The sequence below is a fragment of the Periplaneta americana genome, chromosome 4, assembly GCF_040183065.1.
Source record: "Periplaneta americana isolate PAMFEO1 chromosome 4, P.americana_PAMFEO1_priV1, whole genome shotgun sequence".
In the NCBI taxonomy this organism is placed as follows: Eukaryota; Metazoa; Arthropoda; class Insecta; order Blattodea; family Blattidae; genus Periplaneta; species Periplaneta americana.
In genome coordinates, this window is record NC_091120.1 from 135,705,388 (window position 1) to 135,727,359 (window position 21,972).

Sequence of the window (21,972 nt, forward strand, 5' to 3'; positions counted from 1 at the left end):
AATACAATATCTAAAGTAGGAAATTTTAGAAGTTCTGTTTTTTTTTTTTTTTTTTTTTTTTTTTTTTTTTTTTTTTTTTCCCCACAGTTCTCGTGTATGCTAACAAATAGAAGAAAAAAAACCTTACAATGGCAAACTTAGAACTGTTGTCTGCATACAACTTTGAATGTTAAATAATGTTAAGTACCTATATCTTAGAATTGTTGTCAACGTAAAACTTTGAATATATAATTATAATTGTTAATTATCTTAAGCAACATAATAATTTAATAAAACAGGGTGAAAATTTCAGATTTACTCACGAAATTTTCGTTTTCACTCAAGAATTTTTATCCTTTTTAACCAAGAATTTTAGCCCCTTTTATTCAAGAATTTTGACTGTCTCTAGTTATCAGTTATTTTATAAAATGTGTGATCAAAGCAATTCTGATTCAATCTACTTTTTATTAAATACAGGTTTCTCGTCCTTATCTTATGAACAAAAGTGCGACATGAAAAATCGAAAACCTACTTCCAATTTAAATATAATTCAGAAGGATGGTAATGTGAACAGGAAATTCAAACACAATGGTATTCAAAATACAAGTAGTTGACTGGTAGCATAAATAGGAATAAATTGTATTGTTTTGTTTGTGTTATGCTTGGAGGTGAATCTGAGTAGAGTAAAGATGGCATCTCAACAATAAAAAATTTTGAACGTAAAGTGTGTAAGCATCAATCTTCACAAAAAAACATTTAAAGACCAGTGAAAGTTTTCATATGTTAACCAAAATCGAATTGAATATGCTCTGTCAGAAAGTTCGCGTCTTGCTGCTATTCAGCACAATGAAAAAGTTGCTAATAACAGAAAAATTCTAAGTCACCTTATCCAAGCAATTACTTACTTAGGTAAATAAAAATTCCCACTTCGTGGTCATCATGAAGACTAAGATTCAGCAAATAGGGAAAAATTATTTATAACTTTTAGATTTACTAGCTGAAGAAGACGAAATCTAAAAAATCATTTGCACTCCAACTCCAGTTTCAGAGGTACTTCTAGTGATATAAAGAAGACTTGATAGAATGCATAACTGACGTGCTGCAAGCAATAATAAAGAATGAAGTAGCTGAAGCACAATTTATTTCTGTTCAAGCAGACGACACAACTGATATTTCGTGCAGAGCTCAACTGAGCATTATATTCACATATGCAATACAAGACAGGCTTGAGGAAAGATTCTTAGGATTCTTTGATGTCTCAAAAACCAAAAGTGCAAAAGGATTGTCATCCTTTATTATAGAGAATTTAAAACTCTGGAAAGTAAGGAATAGACTAGTATGCCAGATTTATGATGGGGTTTCTACCTTAGCAGGAGGTCATAAAGGTGTTCAGGTCCTTGTGCAACAGTCTTATCCGCATGCAATATTTATCCATTGTTATGCCCATCAAATGAATTAGTGTTATTGAATGGCTCGAAACACATTAAACAAATTAAACTGTTTATTTGTGATCTCATTATGTGCCACACATTCTACAGTAATTCTACAAAACAGAGTGAAATCTTGCGGAAACAAGATTTCAAATTTCCTCCCCACAGTGATACAAAGTAGAATTATCATTCTCGAGATGCTGTAACAATAAGATCTCATTTCTCAGAATTGAGGCAGGCAATAGAAAATGTAATATACGATGATGATTGGGATCCAATGTCAGTTGCGCTTGGTCTCTTGTTAGAAAATTAAAAGGATTCAACTTTCGTGTTTTTGCTGTCTTTTTTTAGCAAAGCATTTTTGTTCACCGATAATCTGTTCAATGTGCTTCAGGCAAAGGAACATCTGACATAAAACTGTGCAACAATGAAGTTAAAAATGTATTATGCAATTTCAAAGAAATGAGAAATGAAGCTACAGTACTTCACTGTTGTAAGCAAGCAAAACTGTTAAATGACAGCATTGAGGATAAGATAGAAGATGTCACCAAACTGCGTATTCTCACATACTGGTATGACATTTTAGATTCATTGATTGTTCAAATGAAAAATAGATTTGAAGATTTTGAAGAAATAAGTTTTGTGGATCTGTTGAATGAAAATAATGTTCACTGACTATAAATTAAGTTTTTCTCACACTAAAGTTACAAAATTATTGTCAATATGTTGATGCCAATGTAGAGGGACTCCGTCTTGTTGGAAAATGAACCCCTGTTCCTCCTCGTCCTTGGATTGTGGCATTAGCGAATTTTCCTAAATTAACATCTATCAGGTCGATGGATTGGTCATGCAACGGTTGTAGACAGCATCTTCTGCACATGGCCACCCCGTTCACCGGAGTTCAGTGTGTGATTTCTTTCTGAGGGTTTATCAAGGACAATGTTTACATACCTCCACTTCCAGCGATGTTGGCCGAATTAAGAAGGTGCATTAACACAGCAATCAGAAACATCACACAAGGCATGCTTGGGAGGGTTTGGCAAGAATGGGATCACCACCTGGACGTCTGCCCTATTACACGTGAGGCTCACATCGAGTGCATGTAAGGTCAGTATAAAGCTTCAAACTTCCATCTTTCAAATGGTGGTAAGATCATGTATTGATGTTCAATATTAGTGAAAATATAGCCTTCTGAAATCGTCCAATAATTTGTAACCATAGTGTATAATTAACATGAAATTATTTAAAGAAGTTATACTAAAATTATACAAACATATTTACGAGTATGTAACTTGTGTGGAAAGTGAACTTTTCTTCTAGCTATTGTCAGAACGAACTGTAGGCAAAAAAGTCCACGCCTCACATAAGTTGCATATATAATTTTATTTATTAGCAAAAAAAAATTTCTGGAAGAAATTTGTCCTGATCTTAATAGAAACGTATCCTACGAATCCTACGATGTCCAGGGAACAGAATATTTAGTACATTAGAATAGCTCTGGATCGATTTTTAATGTTCATAGTAATAGCATTCTGTTTCTATGGTGACAAGCAGTGCTGTAGTTGGAAAAAAAATTAAGGGTATTGAAATCTTCTTGATTAGAATAGACTCCATACGGACTCATACTGCACTTCTATTTCAAGGTTATTTCGTCGGCATGCAGTCTCCTCTGCAGACCTTCCAGATCGCATCCACAATTGCACGTAAGACATGGGGTTAAATGCTGACCCTGATAGCTCAATACATTTTTGGGAACAAAAGCCTAGAAGTTCTTTTACTAGGAAGAGTATTCCTTTTCTCAGTCCAGATATCGTTCATTACACTAATGCACCTTCACATTCTGAAGTTTAAATTTCAATAGAATCTATTACAGGCCCATGTAACAAACTACAAAGCTCTGATGGTTTCACATTGAAATCAGTATATTCCCTGAAGGCCTGAATGTACTTTCGTTTCTCTTTGAGATGGAAATATTCATGCAAGTTTGAGATGCATGTATCACTATAGATTATGTATGTTTGTATTTACAAGTCAAATCTTTCAACAGTCTCTTTTTTTTTTTCTTTTTTTTTTTTTTACCTGTCTTCCTTTTTATATTACTAATCTTAGACCATCAATGTAAGCAGGATGTTTGTATGGAATTGATAAGCCTCTACTTGAAGTTTTCTGCCAGGCTTCTGTAAAATTGACTAGGGTTTATTTCAACTATCTTTGTCCTGCTGAGTAGTTAACTATCTTTGAAAACTTTCTGTTTGAAGCAGAGAATGCCTCCTCAACTTAAGATCCTGGCGAATGTACCATAGATTCAAAGACCTTAACAGTACAGTACGCTTTTGAGCTTTGGAATAGTTAGATCTCTCATAATAAGGCCATCACAGAATACTGCCATATTCTGAACAAAATCAACAGACATCGTAATTTTAGCTAAACTTGCATATTTAGATCTTTATTTAGAATTTCTTTACTTATTATTGGAGGCTTCAGTCTTGAGGCACCATGTTTTGAGATTAGTAGGCCTATTAATTAGAAATACCACGACAGTCTGTAAGCTTTAAATTAACAGATCACAACTATTCTTGAGGTGCCAGAGCATGGTTTTCGATAAAACAACGAATTTACAAGCATTTAAGCCAAGGATATGAGATGTCAGCTGTTAAGTACTTTTATGCTAGATATCAAAATTAAATATTTTCAGACATATCCTCCATTTCAAAGTGTATTAAAGACTAGTTGAACATAATGAATGTTTTCGAGTCTAATTTTTTGCCGCTAAAAAGTGGAGCTGCCCCATTTCACTGATGATTTCCAAGTATTATATAAGGATTAAGATGAAACAATTGTTTCATCTTAATAACTATTCAAAAAATTGCACCCCTAATATTAATTTCATATTCACTAACCATAACTATATTCATGTGAACTATTATTTTAACATCAGTTATTATTGGGTCTATTGGTGGATTAAATCAAATTTCAATCCGAAAAATCTTAACAGACTTTTCAATTAATCATATGGTAACAGCGAGTTTTTATTTTAGACAGTAGGGCATACAGCAGTGGTGACAAGTGACACAATAGGTTTCTCGATCATTAAGCATGACGTGATGACACTTTATTATTACATGTTCCGCATTCTTGTATTAGGGATTGAAGTAAATATGGAGCATTCCAGGTTAGGGAAGAAATCATTGGGCATATGGGGCTATTCCACAGAATGACCAGGTGCCATAAAAACGCCTACCTACTACACAGTTTCTACAATATGCTAGGTAAGGTCCATAAAACTAATGCTTTTTTCTTAACTTGGAATCGTCTATAGAATCGTTACTTTGTATAAAAAAAATCCTTCAGAATGTGAACATGAACGAGTTGACTAAAATTTAGTTAAAATAGTGTTTTTTTTCTAAATTGCTGTGTAGTATAACAAGCAACTATGATAATAAGAATAGTTTTTATTTTCCCTGGCAGAGTTAAGGCCATCTGGCCTTCTCTAACACTCAACCAGGATCAAAGCACATACAGAAAAATACATACCAGTATACAAGTATTAACTTAAAAAAAATAAATAAATAATAATAATAATAATAAATAAATTAAATAAAAAAAAAAGAAAGATTGAATACATATTATGAATATAACCACAAACAGGAAAATACATTCTGGTATACAAGTATTAACTTAAAAGAAAAGAATTAATACATATGAATATAGTAATCACACAACTAAAGGAATAGTAATAAAGGATAAAAGCCTTTGCTGCCCTAAAAGAATGGCATGGGTTTTATCTGGATTGATATTTAGCCCAAATTTTCTTGCTCAATTATTAATTGACAAAAGATCGTTATTAAGACTCGACAAACGTTCATTAAGAGTATCAGGCTGAGAATGTATATATACTTGAATGTCATTCACATACAAATGATATTGGCAATGCTCTAGAACAGTAGTGCCGAGTCGTGAAAGTATGGAGCTCTATAGAGCATTGGAGTTCAGGAAATACCTATGGATATATAGGCCCTAGGCATTTTCTTAGCTAACATATACCCTCATTGTAATACAGTTGATATAAGTAGGCTATGTTATTTACGTATTTTCTAACGTATATGAACTAACAGAAGTAAATCTAAATACTTGCTTCAAATATAAATGTTTCATATTGCTTAAAAATAGATAAGTATACTTACTTACTTACAAATGACTTTTAAGCAACCTGTAGGTCCATTGCCATCCTCACATAAGCCCACCATCGGTCCCTAGCCTGTGCAAGATTAATCCAGTCTCTATCATCATATCCCACCTCCCTCAAATCCATTTTAATATTATCCTCCAATCTACGTCTCGGCCTCGCCAAAGATCTTTTTCCCCTCTGATCTCCCAACTAACACTCTATATGCATTAAATCTAGATTCACCCATACGTGCTACAAGCCCTGCCCATCTCAAACGTCTGGATTTAATGTTGCTAATTATGTCAGGTGAAGAATACAATTCATCCAGTTCTGCATTGTGCAACTTTCTCCATTCTCCTGTAACTTCATCCCTCTTACCCCCAAATATTTTCCTAAGAACCTTATTCTCAAACACCCTTAATCTCTGTTCCTCCAAGGAACAAAGGCTTTTATCCTCTATTAATATGAATCCTTCAGCTTGTCTCTTTCAACAACAAAATAATTCCTTTCAGTGCTACTGTAAAAAACCTCGGCATCTATTTTGATTCATATATAATGTTACTGGAGCTAAATGATGGCTGTGAGCAGTATGGGTTGGAGATAAATGCAATCAAGACGAAGACCATGGTTATCGGAAGAAAATAAAGAAGGTAAATGTGAGAATTGTAAATGAGGCAGTAGAGCAAATGGACAGCTTCAAATACTTGGGGCGTACTATAAACAGTAACATGAGCTGCTGCCAAGAATGTATATATATTATTTAATGTACCGAAGTACATATGATATTTCCATGCAGATATTCTGCGTTATCATACGATGAAAGAGTAATGGAACGGAGAAAAATTCTCTCCGGCGCCGGGATTTGAACCCGGGTTTTCAGCTCTAAGTGCTGATGCTTTATCCGCTAAGCCACACCGGATACCACCCCGGCGCCGGAGAGAATTTTTCTCCGTTCCATTACTCTTTCATCGTATGCTGCCAAGAAGTCAAAAGGAGGATAGCTATGGCAAAGGAAGCTTTTGTTAGAAAAAGGAGCATCTCCTGAGGACCTCTGGAAAAAGAACTAAGGAAGAGACTAGTGAAGTGCTTTGTGCAGAGTGTGGCATTGTATGGGGCAGAAACATGGACATTGTGACAAAGTGAAGAGAAGCGACTAGAAGACTTTGATATGTAGATATGGAGAAGAATGGAATGTGTGAAATGGACAAACAGAATAAGAAATGAAGTTGTGTTGGAAAGAGTGGGTGAAGAAAAATAATGCGGAAACTGATCAGGAAGAGAAGAAGAAATTAGACAGCATTAAGATATATGGATCATATGTGGAGACTAAGAGGAAGGCAGAAAATAGGAAATACTGGAGAATGCTGATTTTGTGGTGAAAGATCTGCCCTTGGGCAGAAAACTATGAATGAATGAATATGAATTTATTTGTATTGCCAATAATCGAATAAAATGGAATAGATTTACTTCTGTTATTTTGTATTCGTTAGAAAATACGTAAACTTATTTAAGGTATATTACAATGGTACCGGTATTTTCAAAACTCTGAATGTTCTAAACCTCCATGCCACTTCATAACTTCTAAGGAGTATATCTTTACCCTTTTATTATTTGTTTATTAGTTGAATGAAAATGCTTTATATTATGCCATTACCTTAATAGCTACAAGTCTTGTTTATAACATTCCAAATCATGTTCCAGTCTCTGCAATGACCTTGGAACTCGAAAATACTCTATAGGCCTACAGGCCTACTCATGATTTGCTAGTTTTTCCAAAAAAAATACACTTTCGGTCACTCTTTTTTAGAATTACAGTTATTATTAGGGCCCGGAAGTTCATGCCCTAAAAACTATGAAATATGAAGCAAATATGCTCTTAAAAACTTGAAAATATGCCAGTAAATACCGGTATGCACTATTAAATTATAAGAATTAATGTCCCTTGGCAGTAGACAAGACGAGTTAGTATTAATAATAATAAACTTACATTATTCCTTAGAGGTTGAAGCAGAAGTGGTCCCGCTGCCAATGTTGACTGATGAATTGCATTCACAACCATCATTTTGCACAAATTTTCAACTGAAAAACTTCGTCTGTTGTCTCGCAAAACACTTTTTTAACGTGGAAAACTTCTCTCCACGTCACAAGATGTTATTGGGGCATATTTAAATGATGTTAACTTCTTCACAGAGAGAGGCAAGTCTCTTGGTGTGACAGACGGTTTTTCTTCGAGGATGTCTCGAATATCGCAGATCTGTTTATAACCAGGATTTTTTGAAATTACATAATTCACTTTCTCTTTCACTTTTTGTCCTATACTACCAGGAACAGAACTTAGATTGCATATTGTTTTTTTTCAAAAACAGTAAGTGATTTGTTTAAGGGAGATCCTACAGCTTTCAGTGACATTATGGCTGTTGGTAAGAAAGAAAAATGGGCAGATATGAAAGCAAGATTCTCTTCTAACCTAGTGCCTGACAGAATATTTTGCACCGTTTCTATTGATGTAGCATCATTCGAGTTCAATGAATTAACAACCTCGTTGGCTATTAATATGTGCCGAGCATAATACAAAGCTCCAGATGAAAAAAAAAATAAAAACCATAAAACTCATTAAAATATGCCATATAGGCATTAAAATATTGAAATATGATGCATTTATAAAAGTCACGAAAATATGCAGTTATATGCAGTATAAAATCATGTTCAAATAACTGAAAATTCCATAATTCGTGCACATAATGTATAAGCATACATTTTTAACCCCTAAGAAAAAACATGCAAATGCATGAACTTCCGGGCCCTAGTCATTATATTGTTCGATTGAATAAATGAACGAATTAATAGAGAAAACGGAAAAAAATAACTTGAAACGTACGCGTGACTATCTTGTTTTTGCAGAAACTAATTATGACAAGGACGTTTGAAACTAGTTTGTGCATTAGATGCTGTGTGCACTCTCTGGTGAATTTGTTGTCCAACTTAATTAACATTTCTCTCTCTCTTTTTTTTTTTTATACATGATCCACTGAAGTCAAACAGTAATGTCAACACTGACGTCACTTCTTTATGGAATTTTACACAATAGAGGCAGACAGGATGTGACTCATACATACTTATATTTCTGTTGAAATTCGTTTTGTAGTTTAACGTGCATATAGAGATGGAAGTTAAAAGAATAGACCATATTTCCTGTTTATTCAATGTTGTAGCGCAAACTTAAAATACACTGAACTTGTAAAGGCAACAGATATGGAATTCATATGCTACACTGGCATTAAGAATTCTGTTTTAAAATGGATAAATCTTGCAATATTATATTATATTCTGCGAGATTAGAAATACTTGAGTGTGTATATGAACAACATGCCTGATAGAATAGTGCCATACATTTTCTTCGTGGAAAATTGGAGATTACATGTCTTTTCTAAACATACGAATTCGAAATGAGGCAGCAGAGCAGGTGGACAGCTTCAAATACTTGGGGTGTACTACAGTATATGCAGTAACATGAGCTGCTGCCAGGAAGTCAAGAGGGGGATAGCAATGGCAAAAGAAGCTTTTAGCAGAAAAAGGAGCATCTTCTGCGGACCTCTGGGAAAAGACCTAAGAAATAGACTGGTGAAGTGCTTTGTGTGGAGTATGGCACTGTATGGGCAGAAACATGGACATTACGAAGTGAAGTGAAACGACTAGAAGCATTTAAGTTGTGGATATGGAGAAGAATGAAGCATGTGAAATGGACAGACAGAATAAGAAATGAAGCTGTGCTAGAAAGAGTAGGTGAAGAAAGAAAAATGCTGAAACTGATCAGGAAGAGGATAATAAATTGGCTGGGTCGCTGGCTAAGAGGGATGCAGTGGAAGAAATGATGAATAGGAGAAAAGTTCGAGACAGAAGAAGGTATCAGATGAAAGACATGATAAATGGATCGTTGGTAGAGGCTAAGAGGAAGAAGGAAAATAGGAAAGATTGAAGAATGCTGCGTCTGTAGTGAAATACCTGCCTTTGGGTAGAAAACTATAAATGAATTAATACTTACTTACTTACAAATGGCTTTTAAGGAACCTGCAGGCTCATTGCCGCCCTCACATAAGCCCGCCATCTGTTCCTATCCTGTTCAAGATTAATCCAGTCTTTATCATCATATCCCACCTCCCTCAAATTCATTTTAATATTATCCTCCCATCTACGTCTCGGCATCCCCAAAGGTCTTTTTCCCTCCGGTCTCCCAACTAACACTCTATATGCATTTCTGGATTCGCCCATACGTGCTACATGCCCTGCCCATCTCAAACGTCTGGATTTAATGTTCCTAATTATGTCAGATGAAGAACACAATGCATGCAGTTCTGCGTTGTGTAACTTTCTCCATTCTCCTGTAACTTCATCCCTTTTAGCCGCAAATATTTTCCTAAGAACCTTATTCTCAAACACCCTTAATCTCTGTTCCTCTCTCAAAGTGAGAGTCCAAGTTTCACAATCATATAGAACAATCGGTAATATAACGATTTATAAATTCTAACTTTCAGATTTTTTGACAGCAGACTAGATGACAAAAGCTTCTCAACTGAATAATAACAGGCATTTCCCATATTTATTCTGCGTTTAATTTCCCTCCGAATGTCATTTATATTTGTTACTGTTGCTCCAAGATAAATGAATTAATATTCTTTTTAAATTTAGATTTTAAATTTATTGTGTGAAAGCTATGTTTGATATTGTGCCTTTGTTTTGATTCAATTTCTGACCTAATCTTTATGCTAAAGGATCTACATGTTCATTTTATTAACATGAAATTGGAAAATTGTGCATAATATATTGAGTAATCTTATTAGGATTTGAAAAATTTTACTTGAGTTTCCCAAAATATAAAATTATTGTTGGAATCTGTACTAAATAAAATAATTAAACTTTAGATTTGCTTTATTGTAAAAAAATATCATATTGTCAATTTAGCTCTATAGCTATGAACAATAAAAATCTACTTTTCAAACCACATTTCTCAACAACATTCGATTCTATTTTATTTTGAACAGTGCTACTTTTCATAAATAATTGGTATTTGTGGCCTGTAGCGGATTACAAACCATATTATGTCAAAATTGTGCACGATCTCTACTATATATCAGACTATTTCATTTTTTAAAACATAATTTATTACTCTGTGTTTGGAATAAATTATTCTTGAGTGTACTATGTGTTTTAACCAGGGTTTAAGTTACAGTCGCTTTTGTCGCTTTTTGCTACTCGAGGTCGAGAAATGCGACGAACTTTAAAACAGAATACGGAAAAATTCGACAACAATCTTTCACAGAAAAAGCTTTCAATTTGTCCGTATATAGATGAGAGTCGGGAAAAGTATGTTCTTCTTCTGATATTTTTCCGACCTGTTTAAGGTTTGCAGACATCATGTCTGAACCTCTATTCTATTTTGGTGGCACGTACAGACTACAGGGGTCTTAAAACATGATGAATTGTACTCCTAGTTGGATTTTAAAAGACATGTTTTTGCATTAATTTCTAATATTCAAATTATAGAATACGCTGATACTATTCCCCTGCACAGAGTTGACTCTGAGCGAGGCTTTAGTTGCATGAACAATGTAAAAACAAATTAGAAACCGCCCTTTTTGAAGGGCCATCTCGCAATGACTTCGATTTTGAAAAGGCATTCAGTGAGTGGAATATGCATGAAAACTGACGTATTGTGGTGTGATATAACGTAATGCAAATGCAACAGCAATGCTGACAGTTTGCTGTAGATATGGTACGTGTAAATATATATATACATATATATATATATATATATATATATATATATATATATATAATTAATTTTAGTATGCTATTTTACGACACTGTATCAACAGCTTAGGTTATTTAGCGTCTGAATGAGATGAAGGTGATAATGCCAGTGAACTGAGTCCGGGGTCAAGCACCAAAAGTTACCCAACATTTGCTCATATTGGGTTGAAGGAAAACCCCGGAAAAAACCTCAACCAGGTAACTTGCCCCGACCGGGAATCGAACCCGGGCCACCTGGTTTCGCGGCCGGACGCGCTAACAGTTACTCCACAGGTGTGGACATGTATAAATATGTGTAGGCCTATGTGTATGATATGTGTAAAAGATAATTTAAAAACAATAAAATCTCAGTAAGCAGATTACCGTTTGTTTCAATTCAATATATATATACATATATACTTCACTTTTGGAACCCTCATTAATAGTATCATTTAGAAAATTTACTATAGAATTTGCACAAACTTTTCACAATTTGCACAAATGTAAATTTTGATCTGTGCATTTTTGCGACATCTTTTTATTTTCTAGCTTAAAACCTGGTTTTAACATAAGTTCCATATTTTGTAAAATCGTCTTCCACTTTTACAACTTGTAAACAATACGGAAAGAGTGCAAGTTAGCGTTGTAAATACAAAATAAACATAAAGTGATTTTGTATTTAATGTGTTCAATCTCTTATTACATTTCAGTAACACATTTCAGTAATTCTAGATGATGAAAAAATTGAAACAAAGATAAATCTCTTAAATATAATAATAATTAATAATAATAAGCAATAATGATTAATGGTGATAATAATAATAATAATAATAATAATAATAATAATAATAATAATAATAATAATAATAATAATAATAATAATAGAGCTAGAGTTGCAGCCTTGTATAATACTAGTCGATAGATTTGGTAGAATATGAAAATTGGGTATTCTACGGTGGAAATGGTCGTAGAATTGGTAGTATTGGTCAGAAAGGATACTTAATGCATGTAGGCCTATAAGGATATAGGTATTCTTTTTTAATTAAGGATTACAGAATCATAAAAACTAGAGAAATGCCTTTGTAAAATATTCAAATGGGACACTAAGCTGGTAATTAGTTTTATAATTACTTATGTGAATGGTAATTTGGACGTATGTGTAAAATATAGAACACATATTTAGCTAGAATTTCCAGGAGTGCGGAAAGAATTTCTGTTACTTCTGTTAAAATAATAATCATAGATATTTTTCTATCAGTAAAATTATGTAGTATTTTCGAAGCCATTCGTTTGAAAGATTGTGGACGCATGATACAATTAAGGTGATGTTCTCTCACAAGGGTGGCCACTGCATTATGGTAAATCGATCCGCAGTATTTGTATTTGGCTTCCTTCGTGTTGGTGATGGTTTTGTATAGTACAGAACATACAATTCAAACGTAGACGCATGCTGAGGACCTTTCCTTGGAACACTGATGTGCTCCTGTATATAGCAAATCCTTATATACACTCAGCGTCTAGATCTTTACATCATATACCAGAAAATTATAAAATAAGGGAACGCAAGTATGTGATTTTTCCTATAGAAACATATCATCACTCAGATAACTTCTGGAACTTTACGGGTTCCAGAATCATCATACTTAAGAAAAATCTTCTAGTGAAAGTATTAAATAGACTCTTTAAGGGCAAATTTCCATGCTCAGGACGAGGAACGTGACCGGGATCTCATGATTTGTAGTGAGGAATACTGAACACTAGACCACGGATCCGTATGGTATAAAATCTCATTATATTTTCATTTTTATAGCACTGATTGATAATATCGCCTGTTGTATATGCAACAAGTAGAACCTTGGTGTATCTAAGGGTGCATTATTTTCTACGAATGCTGCTAGGTTCACTGCCGTATTCTACACTCCTATTACTATTCTATGGTAGGCTACCCCAGATTTACACTAGTCAGAGGGATAGAACAACAGAAAGCTTGTCCTCTTGATTTCTCATATTCTTACAGCAAAAATATTTATAATAATAATAATAATAATAATAATAATAATAATAATAATAATAATAATAATAATAATAATAGTATCGCAGCTTATGTTCGACGAGTAGATATGTATCTACTACACGCAGATGCAATAAAATTATATAATTTGGAAATAGCTACAATTTCACTTGTTGGATTCCGCTTTCTTTTGTATTTTCCTTTCGTATTGTATTAGGCCTAACTCTGCTACAGAAAAGAATAATAAAAATATGCCTTAATAAACCTCTTGATTACTTACTTACTTACAAATGGCTTTTAAGGAACCCGCAAGTTCATTGCCGACCTCACACAAGCTCTCCGTCGGTCCCTATTCTGTGCAAGATTAATCCAGTCTCTATCATCATATCTCACCTCTCTCAAATTCATTTTAATATTATCCTCCAATCTACGTCTCGGCCTTCCCAAAGGTCTTTAGGCTTACTGTAAGGTTTCGTAACAAGCTGTTTTTTAAGGTGATGGATTGTTAGCCCTTCGCCCAACCCCCAAGCTGGAGAATCACCCGTTTTCGGAAGTCCACGAATGCTTATTCAATATATTCGCAGCCATCCTCTGTATTTATTATTATTATTATTATTATTATTATTATTATTATTATTATTACCTCTTGATTGTCCTTCAGAATTGTTGTATTCAGAATTTAAAGTATTTGACTTCCATCAAATTTATAACAATTATTGAATTTCGTACATAAAAATCGAAATATATTTAATTTATATTCACATAAATATAAAATCAAAAGATCAGACAACATATGCCTGACTACCTAAATGTACCACAAATGTAGCATATAATCACAGTAGCAATTTCGGTCCAAGGCTTTATAACATGATAATAGCTAAATTCCCAAACATACGTACAATTTGCTAATGCTCCTTATTTAAAAAAATCGATTAAAAATTGCTGATTAGAGAAAAAATTTAAAGTTCAATTATTGCGATCTAGCTCACAATAAAATTTAAAACGAAAAATTATGTAAGCAGGTTTAAACAAAAGAGATTAAGACATATAGAAAAAAATAGAACCTAGTACAATTTAAGTACACCATACACCATAAAGATGCTGGCGAAATATCGCTACAGGTGACGATGGCATCTTAAATATCTCTCTTCAGCTTGTATTGTTCTTGAAAGTATTGAAATTATATATTTTTTTTCATTCCTCATTCATGCAAACGGAATACATGTAATTGTATTAATATACAGAGCTTTCATTTCAAAACTTCCCAGTCTAAATAACTACCGGTAATTATTTAAATTGAATTCAATTTAAACAAAAAACACATCAATTTAGATATGAGGGGAAGTCTGAAACCAGGCTTAATTGCATTTTAGATTTCACCCCCTATCCCCAACCACCCCCACTTTGAAATTTCAAATAGCACTCCTATATTTTTATACTTAAATATGAAAGAGTATTCAATTGTTTATACAGCTCATTCATTTGTTTTCGCATCTTTTGTTTTCTAATGTCGCCTGGCAACCTGGATTGTTGTTATTGTTGATTAGAGCTGAATATAAAGCTTCAAAAATGTATTGAGCATTTCATGTAGGCCTAGTGGTTGTGTTTGTGTATTAAATTATTTTAAAATGGTGTATACCCTTCAAGAGAGAGCATAGATCATGCTTATTGGTTAAATTTAGGAAATTACACAAAATAAGCTGTGTTTTAATCCTACAATAAACTGGTAACAAAAATACAAGTTACCAGGCGACGATAGAAAACAAAAGATGCGAAAACAAATGAATGAGGTGTATAAACAATTGAATGCTCTTTCATATTTAAGTATATAAATATAGGGACGTCATTTGAAATTTCAAAGTGGGGGTGAAATATAAAATACAATTAAGCCTGGCTTCAGACTTCCCCCTCAGTATCTAAATTGACGTGTTTTTTTTTTTGTTTAAATTGAATTCAATTTAAATAATAAGTTATTTAGACTGGAAAGTTTTGACATGAAAGCCCTGTATACTAATGTTATATTAGTGTACGCCTATAAACTTCAAGGAGAAGCATAGAGAAAGTTTAATTTTCGTAATGTAGGCCTATTACTGAAATTATATCATTTCACACAGAGATCACAGAAGAAATTTTTATAGACAGATATTCAGAATTAGGGATATGAAACATATTATTAAAATTACATACAACTACTGGTACTGGTTGATAGATGAGTAACAGCTATATGACCAGAGGTCAGTGCTTTCATTCAACATTGTAACGCACTTCAGCCAAATAAAATAAATGAATAAAATATTGGTAGCCTACTGATGGTCTTTAATTTCGTTGTAAAACCACGAAAATGCTGACATTTACATTTTTTAACTCTGGGGACAGAAGAGTTCATTACCGGTAAGTATGTTTAATTAAAACATACAGTTAAAGCAAACTGTTAAGAAAATATTACGTAAAAAGGAGTATGACTTAAATCCCCGTTAGGCCTATATACAAAATGGAGTTCCGGTTCTAGAAAGAAGGTATGTACCAGTATCCAAGTCTTGTCATGTCTGTACAATAGTATGCACTTTGAAGGGAATGGAATGTACTACCAACAAGCCATTTCTTCCCCAAGGGAAGAATATAGCCATTAAATTCTTATTGTAAAGTATTTTTAGATGAAGGTTCAGGACAGAGAGTATTAGACTAGTAGGCCTAAGCAAATTCCCTGTTTACAATCCTTGGTAAGAAAATAACATACACAAATTTCCTTACACCCCATTCTTATTTAAACTTATGAGTCTTGATGTTGGACAAAGAGAGAAGATGTTACAGAGTTAGACATTTGAAAATGAATTTGTAGAAGCTTTTTCTACTTGGGGTGGATTTTCTCCTATAGGGAGAAAGTATTCTATATGGAAATACAATTAATTTGACCCAAAATCCAGTTTTGCACAGTCGGTAACCATGGCGCTGGAGTTGGGGAGATTAGAGAGAAAACCGGTGGCTCAAAAGTTGGGGGGGGGGAGAGGGGGAGACGGCGTTCTCCTCTCTTCGGCAGGGACATTAATCCAAATCCGAATGACCCAAGGAAGTTGTATGTGCATCCTATAAAAGATACATTTTAGGTTCCATAATTGTTTTTTATAAGTATTATAGTGTTCACGATAATAATAGTGGGGGGTTTTTGCAAAGGGGTTGCATATGTAGGGTGGAAGCACGAAGGCAGGGGGAGGTTTGTCATCTGAAAAAGAAGGGGAATTCGGTCGATTTCGGTGCTGAGTTCGTGTGGCATCGATCGTCGCGGGACTGGAGAAGGGGGAGGAATAACCATCCCCCACCCCACCACGGCTGATATGGAGAAGGTCTCCCCTCTCCTCTACCTCTTTTGGTGCCCTGGCTTTGCGTGTTGCAGAGGCGCCAGGCGCTACCGGCCAACACCGCTACCCGTCGCCACAGAGGACCGGTAACAGTGGAGCTTGTGGTCGGCAAGAACAACTTTGGGGGTCAGAGAAGAGAGGAAAGGACTATTGCTATTGTCGTCTCCGAATATCCTTCTGAGACGACAAACAAGAGACGAAATACGCAGTGTGATTAGTGATTCTGTTGTTGGGTGCTTTTTTTTTATTGAACCACTTTTTTTGTTGTGAAGAGACCTATCCATAGACAATAAAAATGGAAGGACTGCGGATAGCCACAATTACAACGGGGATTGTTGTCATCTTAGGCTTTCTAACATCCAGCGGTAAGTACAGTACTTTTCGTTTACTTTCTTTCCGTTTCAAATAGAAGCGAATGTCGGAACGATGACGGATGGGAGGAGGAGAGGGGGAAGACATGCCGGCAGCGAAGTCTCACAATAATTACTGCAGTCTGTGAAGTAGTAACACTGCTTTTTATAGCTCTAGATGTGGAACATGATCACACATATACGACGTTGCTCAGCCGGGAACAACCTTCAGAAATGACTATCATTTACGTTACGAAAGACGACGATGACAACCTTGTACCTGGCACAGTATGTAGAAACTTTCAAAAACATTTCTAAGAGCAAAGAAGCAGCGGTCTTATTTAAAAATACAACTTTTGAATACATTAATCAATGACAAGACTTCACGGAACTACTTTCATCACCATCAAATTCGGTATAGTTTTGTATCTTGCTGTAGTTATATTTATAATTATTGTTATGTCCTATTTAACCAATAGGCTATAAGAAACACAGCTAACCTGTAATAATGACAATTGCATGCTTTATTGTTTCATTCTTAAATTGTTGATGCCAAAAATTTAATTCCTATTATATTCATCATCATCATAATTATCGCCATGATCATCATCGTTGTTATCGTCAAGATACAATTGGCTTGTTTCGTCCAGAGGTAATGTAAGTTATTTTTGAAACTCGTTTTTCCTTCCTGACATATTTCCGAAAGAAATTTCTGGACGGAATAATATGTCTTGTTATTCAGTTTTCTCTCACTCTAAAGTGATTGTGACACTTTATTCCTTTTCTTCGTCTTCTTTCCCAATAATTAAGTCCACTTAAATCTGTGTTAGATTCAATTTCTTTAAAACTTATCTTAATGTTATTTTAAAGCAATTTTATGTCACAGTACATTATCATTATGTACATTACGGACATTCAGTTTCCAGAGCTCAAAATTAATGTCATAAGTTCGGCCCTAAAACTACGTAAGTTATTTTAAAAGTCGTCCCATACGACGGGATGGAAAAGTAAAGTAGATAGATATTCTACTTTATTTTTCCGTTTCATTTGCAGCTTATTATCACACGATTCTGTTCTATTTAATTCTTTCTACAGAATAATATACCTACCATGACTTATTAGTTATGGAATCATTTTAGTCAAGTTTGTATTAATCGATAAGTTATATTAAATGTTAATGTTTTATGTAACATTATACTTAAAATGTATCTGGAACACTCAAAGAATTTGCAGTCATGTTATGAGAACAATCATATTAATATCGCGACGAAACTGGAAGATTTTACTAAGCGCTTGCTGCAGTCAAGATATGAAATAGTTTTCAGCAGGTTGACCTATTTAAGAAAGCTCCGTCAATCACATCCCGGAAGACCTTGGATCGATTCCTGCGCTTCCTAGAACTGAGCGTCAGAACCCTTCCTTTATCTAGCGAATAAAGCGTTAAAACTTAATGATGCGGAACGACGCTGAATGCAACTTCTTATCAAGGCAAAAGATAAAGAGATTTCAAAATTCCTTTTTAACTATACAGACTATTCAGAAATTCTGATGGTATGATGGAAGTGAAGAAATTATGGAATTAGAATTAAAAAAAAATAGTTACGAATATTCATACTAGAAGAAAATCTATTGCAAAACCACTTCATCCACCACTAATTTCATAAATTCAGGAAGATGTTGAACTCCTGTTTCTTCTAATTACGGCTGAGTGACAATGGATAACACGCATTGATTACTATACTGCACAAAGATAGTACTTTTTTTTTTTACTTTTTCATTATAAAATTATTTTACAAAATCAAACGTTTCGGCATCATTAGCAGTAAGAAAAAAAAAAAGAAATCCGTGGCTCTACAACCCATGGAAGGTCGAGGCAGGCCAGCCGACTGCTAGTATCAAACCTACATACCTCAGCAGAAGTGAACGATCATCCTACTATTACAGGAGTGATGTGTGATCAGCATGATTTCCCCCAGTCGTTACAGTCGGATTTCGCTATTCGCTTTAGCTTCCTAAATTCCCCACACTGCTGGGTGGACACCGGTTCTATACACTGAAATTTCATGAATTATTTTTTACCAATGAGAACTCAAACCAGCGCGCATTCCTTATTCCTAGTCCAAGGCATTATGCCTTAAGGTTGGTTCACAATAAAGTGAGAACGGAAATAATGTTAAAATAAATGTATTTAAATATGAGCATTCACAATAGTTAATTGTGAATGATCACATTTAAATACTGTACATTTATTTTAACAATATTTTTGTTCTCGTTCTCGTTGTCGTTTGCGTTCCCGGTTTATTGTGAACCAGCCTTAGACAAGCCATTTATAGTGGAAATGTGATTTTTGTCATTCCGTCCGTTTGCCCTGTCCATCTATCCTCCCTCCGTGTGTTCGTATTTTTACAGTTTTTTCTTCTGAATGCTGTACATACTCGATATCTACTAGTCATTATGTCATGTAAGTATGCATATGAAATGTATCACTATATTTTGGCACTAACAAAGTCAGATTATATGGAGCATTTATGTTGAAATTGCGCAAGAGAGTTATTTACTTAAATCGGCTTTAACGATTCTTATTTCAAAAGGAAACGTTAAGTGAAGTAGTATAGACCATAAAGTCTCCAAATGTTCTGATTTAGATTACGCAATTATTAATTGTGATGTAAAGATTTTAGGTTTAGTGAAATGTAACTGTATCATATAGACGTAGAAACATTCTACACTAACTATTGGCAAAGGACCCACCAGATCCTGATCTTCCTGATAATGGAGCCAATACAAAGCTCCGAATCTTTGGACAATCTATGTCTATGACTCAGTGCAAAAAATCTGACATCACTTTGAATATCTTAAACCGTTATGTTGGTTCTCACCAAGCTTACAGGTTAGCCTAAGAATAAAATTAGGGAGAGATTGGAAACTTATCACTTGTTCAGGATGAAAATTTTTGTTGTTATAGTTAATTATATATTCCTCATTTAGAAGTTAGAGCAGATAGACAAATAGGAATATTGTAACTGATTAACATGGAGGAATATAAGCCTATAAATGCGATCGTGGATAACTGGACAAATCTTTTCTTTAAAGTCAACCCTTTTTAAGTAATTAAATGTCAAATATTGCGTCTTTTGGTCTATTCCTTCTTTCCTTCCAAGAGAAATGTGTACAGACATTAGAAATCCATAGATAGCACGGTCGCTTAAAGCAGTTCGATACGCCGCATACCTATACAGGGTGATTCACGAGGATTTACCGTCCTTTACGGAGCTTATTTCCGAAGACATTCTGAGCAAAAATATCATATAATATTTTGTCCTAATCTCAATATTTTCAAAGTTCCATTAATTTGAAGTTGATAGTAAAGTAGCTTTTTTCTTTATTTTTAAGGGTAAAAAATATCACAACTAGAGAATGAACTATTGAGAAGTGTCATTTCTTTAATTGGCTAGTGTTCTGAAGCTAAAAATCTGTTGTTAATTGTTTTGCACAGATTTTATTTTTCAAGTTTTAACTAAAATGACATCATTCTTACGCACTTATAAAAAAATTGTTACAAATCATGCGACTGTAGGAACTTGATTATTTACAGTTTAATTATACATTCTAATGTACAATCATAAAGAATTTATAAGAGTGGCGTGATTTGTAAAATTATTGTGATAAATGCGTGAGAAAATGTAATTTTGTAGTTAAAAATTAAAAAAAAAAAAAAAAATCTGTACGAAGCAACTAAGGAATTCACAACACATTTTAGCTTCATAATATTAGGTAATTAAAGAAATGATACTCCTGAATAGTTCATTCTTTATCTGTAAATTAACATTCTTTTACCCTTAAAACTCATGAATAATGGTATTTTACAAACAACTTCAAATTAGTGTAACTTTGAAAATACTGAGATTAGGACAAATGTTTATATGACATTTGCTCAGAATGTCTTCGGAAATAAGCTCCGTAAGGGACGGTAAATCCTCGTGAATCACCCTGTATAATGTTAAACGCCTCAAAGCATGATCCATTTTCTCAGAGAACTCCGAAATTAGTCTTCTTCTTCTTCTCTCTCTCTCTTTTTTGGGGGTTATTTATTTAACGACGCTGTATCAACTACTATGCCATTTAGTCGATGAGATTGGTGATAGCGAGATGAGGCCGAGGATTTGCTATAGATTACCTGACATTCGCTTTACAGTTGGGGAAAACCTCGGAATAAACCCAACCATGTAATCAAGCCAAGCGGGAATGAAATCCGCGCCCTAGCGCAACCCCGGATCGCCAGACAAGCGCATCAGCCAACTGAGCTACACCGGTGGCCAGTCTTCTTCTCTTCTGAATAATAAGTAAATAAATCAGTCATGTTCTCTTCATACTACGTAAATGAATCTTCAATTTTTGTAGAATCTTCTAATAGTGTTTATTATAAATTTTAACAACACCTTTCGTTAAGGGGAGAGAATAGTGAAATTTATTTATTTTTTTCCCTTATCAATGTAATTAGACAATATTTTGTGGGTAACATATCGATGGCTAATAAGTGATACCTCGTATCTATAAATTTGCAGATGAATAGAAAGATTGTTAAAAAAATTAATGTTTCTTAAACTACACAATCTTTTTTATATACGAGAGTGTCAGAAGCAAAGGGATAAAAATAACATTTCTAAATAAATGAATTAAGTTCATCCAGGGTAAGCTAAAGCATAACAAACTTTAGTGACAAAGGGATATATATATTTTTTAACATCTCACGTTAAAATTTAAAATTAAACCTTCACGAAATTTACGAAAACTTAAACATTTTCAAACACATTTTCTCAAAAGTAACTAAAGTGCATTATTTGCTTCTGACCCTCTCATACGCTTCTGCTTTGCAATTTTTTTACTCGAA

General features: G+C 34.0%; 1 protein-coding gene across 1 annotated transcript in view; it reads left to right on the forward strand.

Annotated features, from left to right (window-relative positions):
- The first annotated feature begins 16,747 nt into the window (after window positions 1-16,747).
- The window catches only part of LOC138698214 (UPAR/Ly6 domain-containing protein crok-like), a 321,928-nt gene continuing 316,703 nt past the window's right edge, over window positions 16,748-21,972 (forward strand). Inside the window, exon 1 of the mRNA XM_069824005.1 lies at window positions 16,748-17,096. Coding sequence (XP_069680106.1) covers window positions 17,027-17,096 — 70 coding nt within the window. The 5' untranslated portion in view covers window positions 16,748-17,026. The remainder of the gene's footprint in view (window positions 17,097-21,972) is intronic.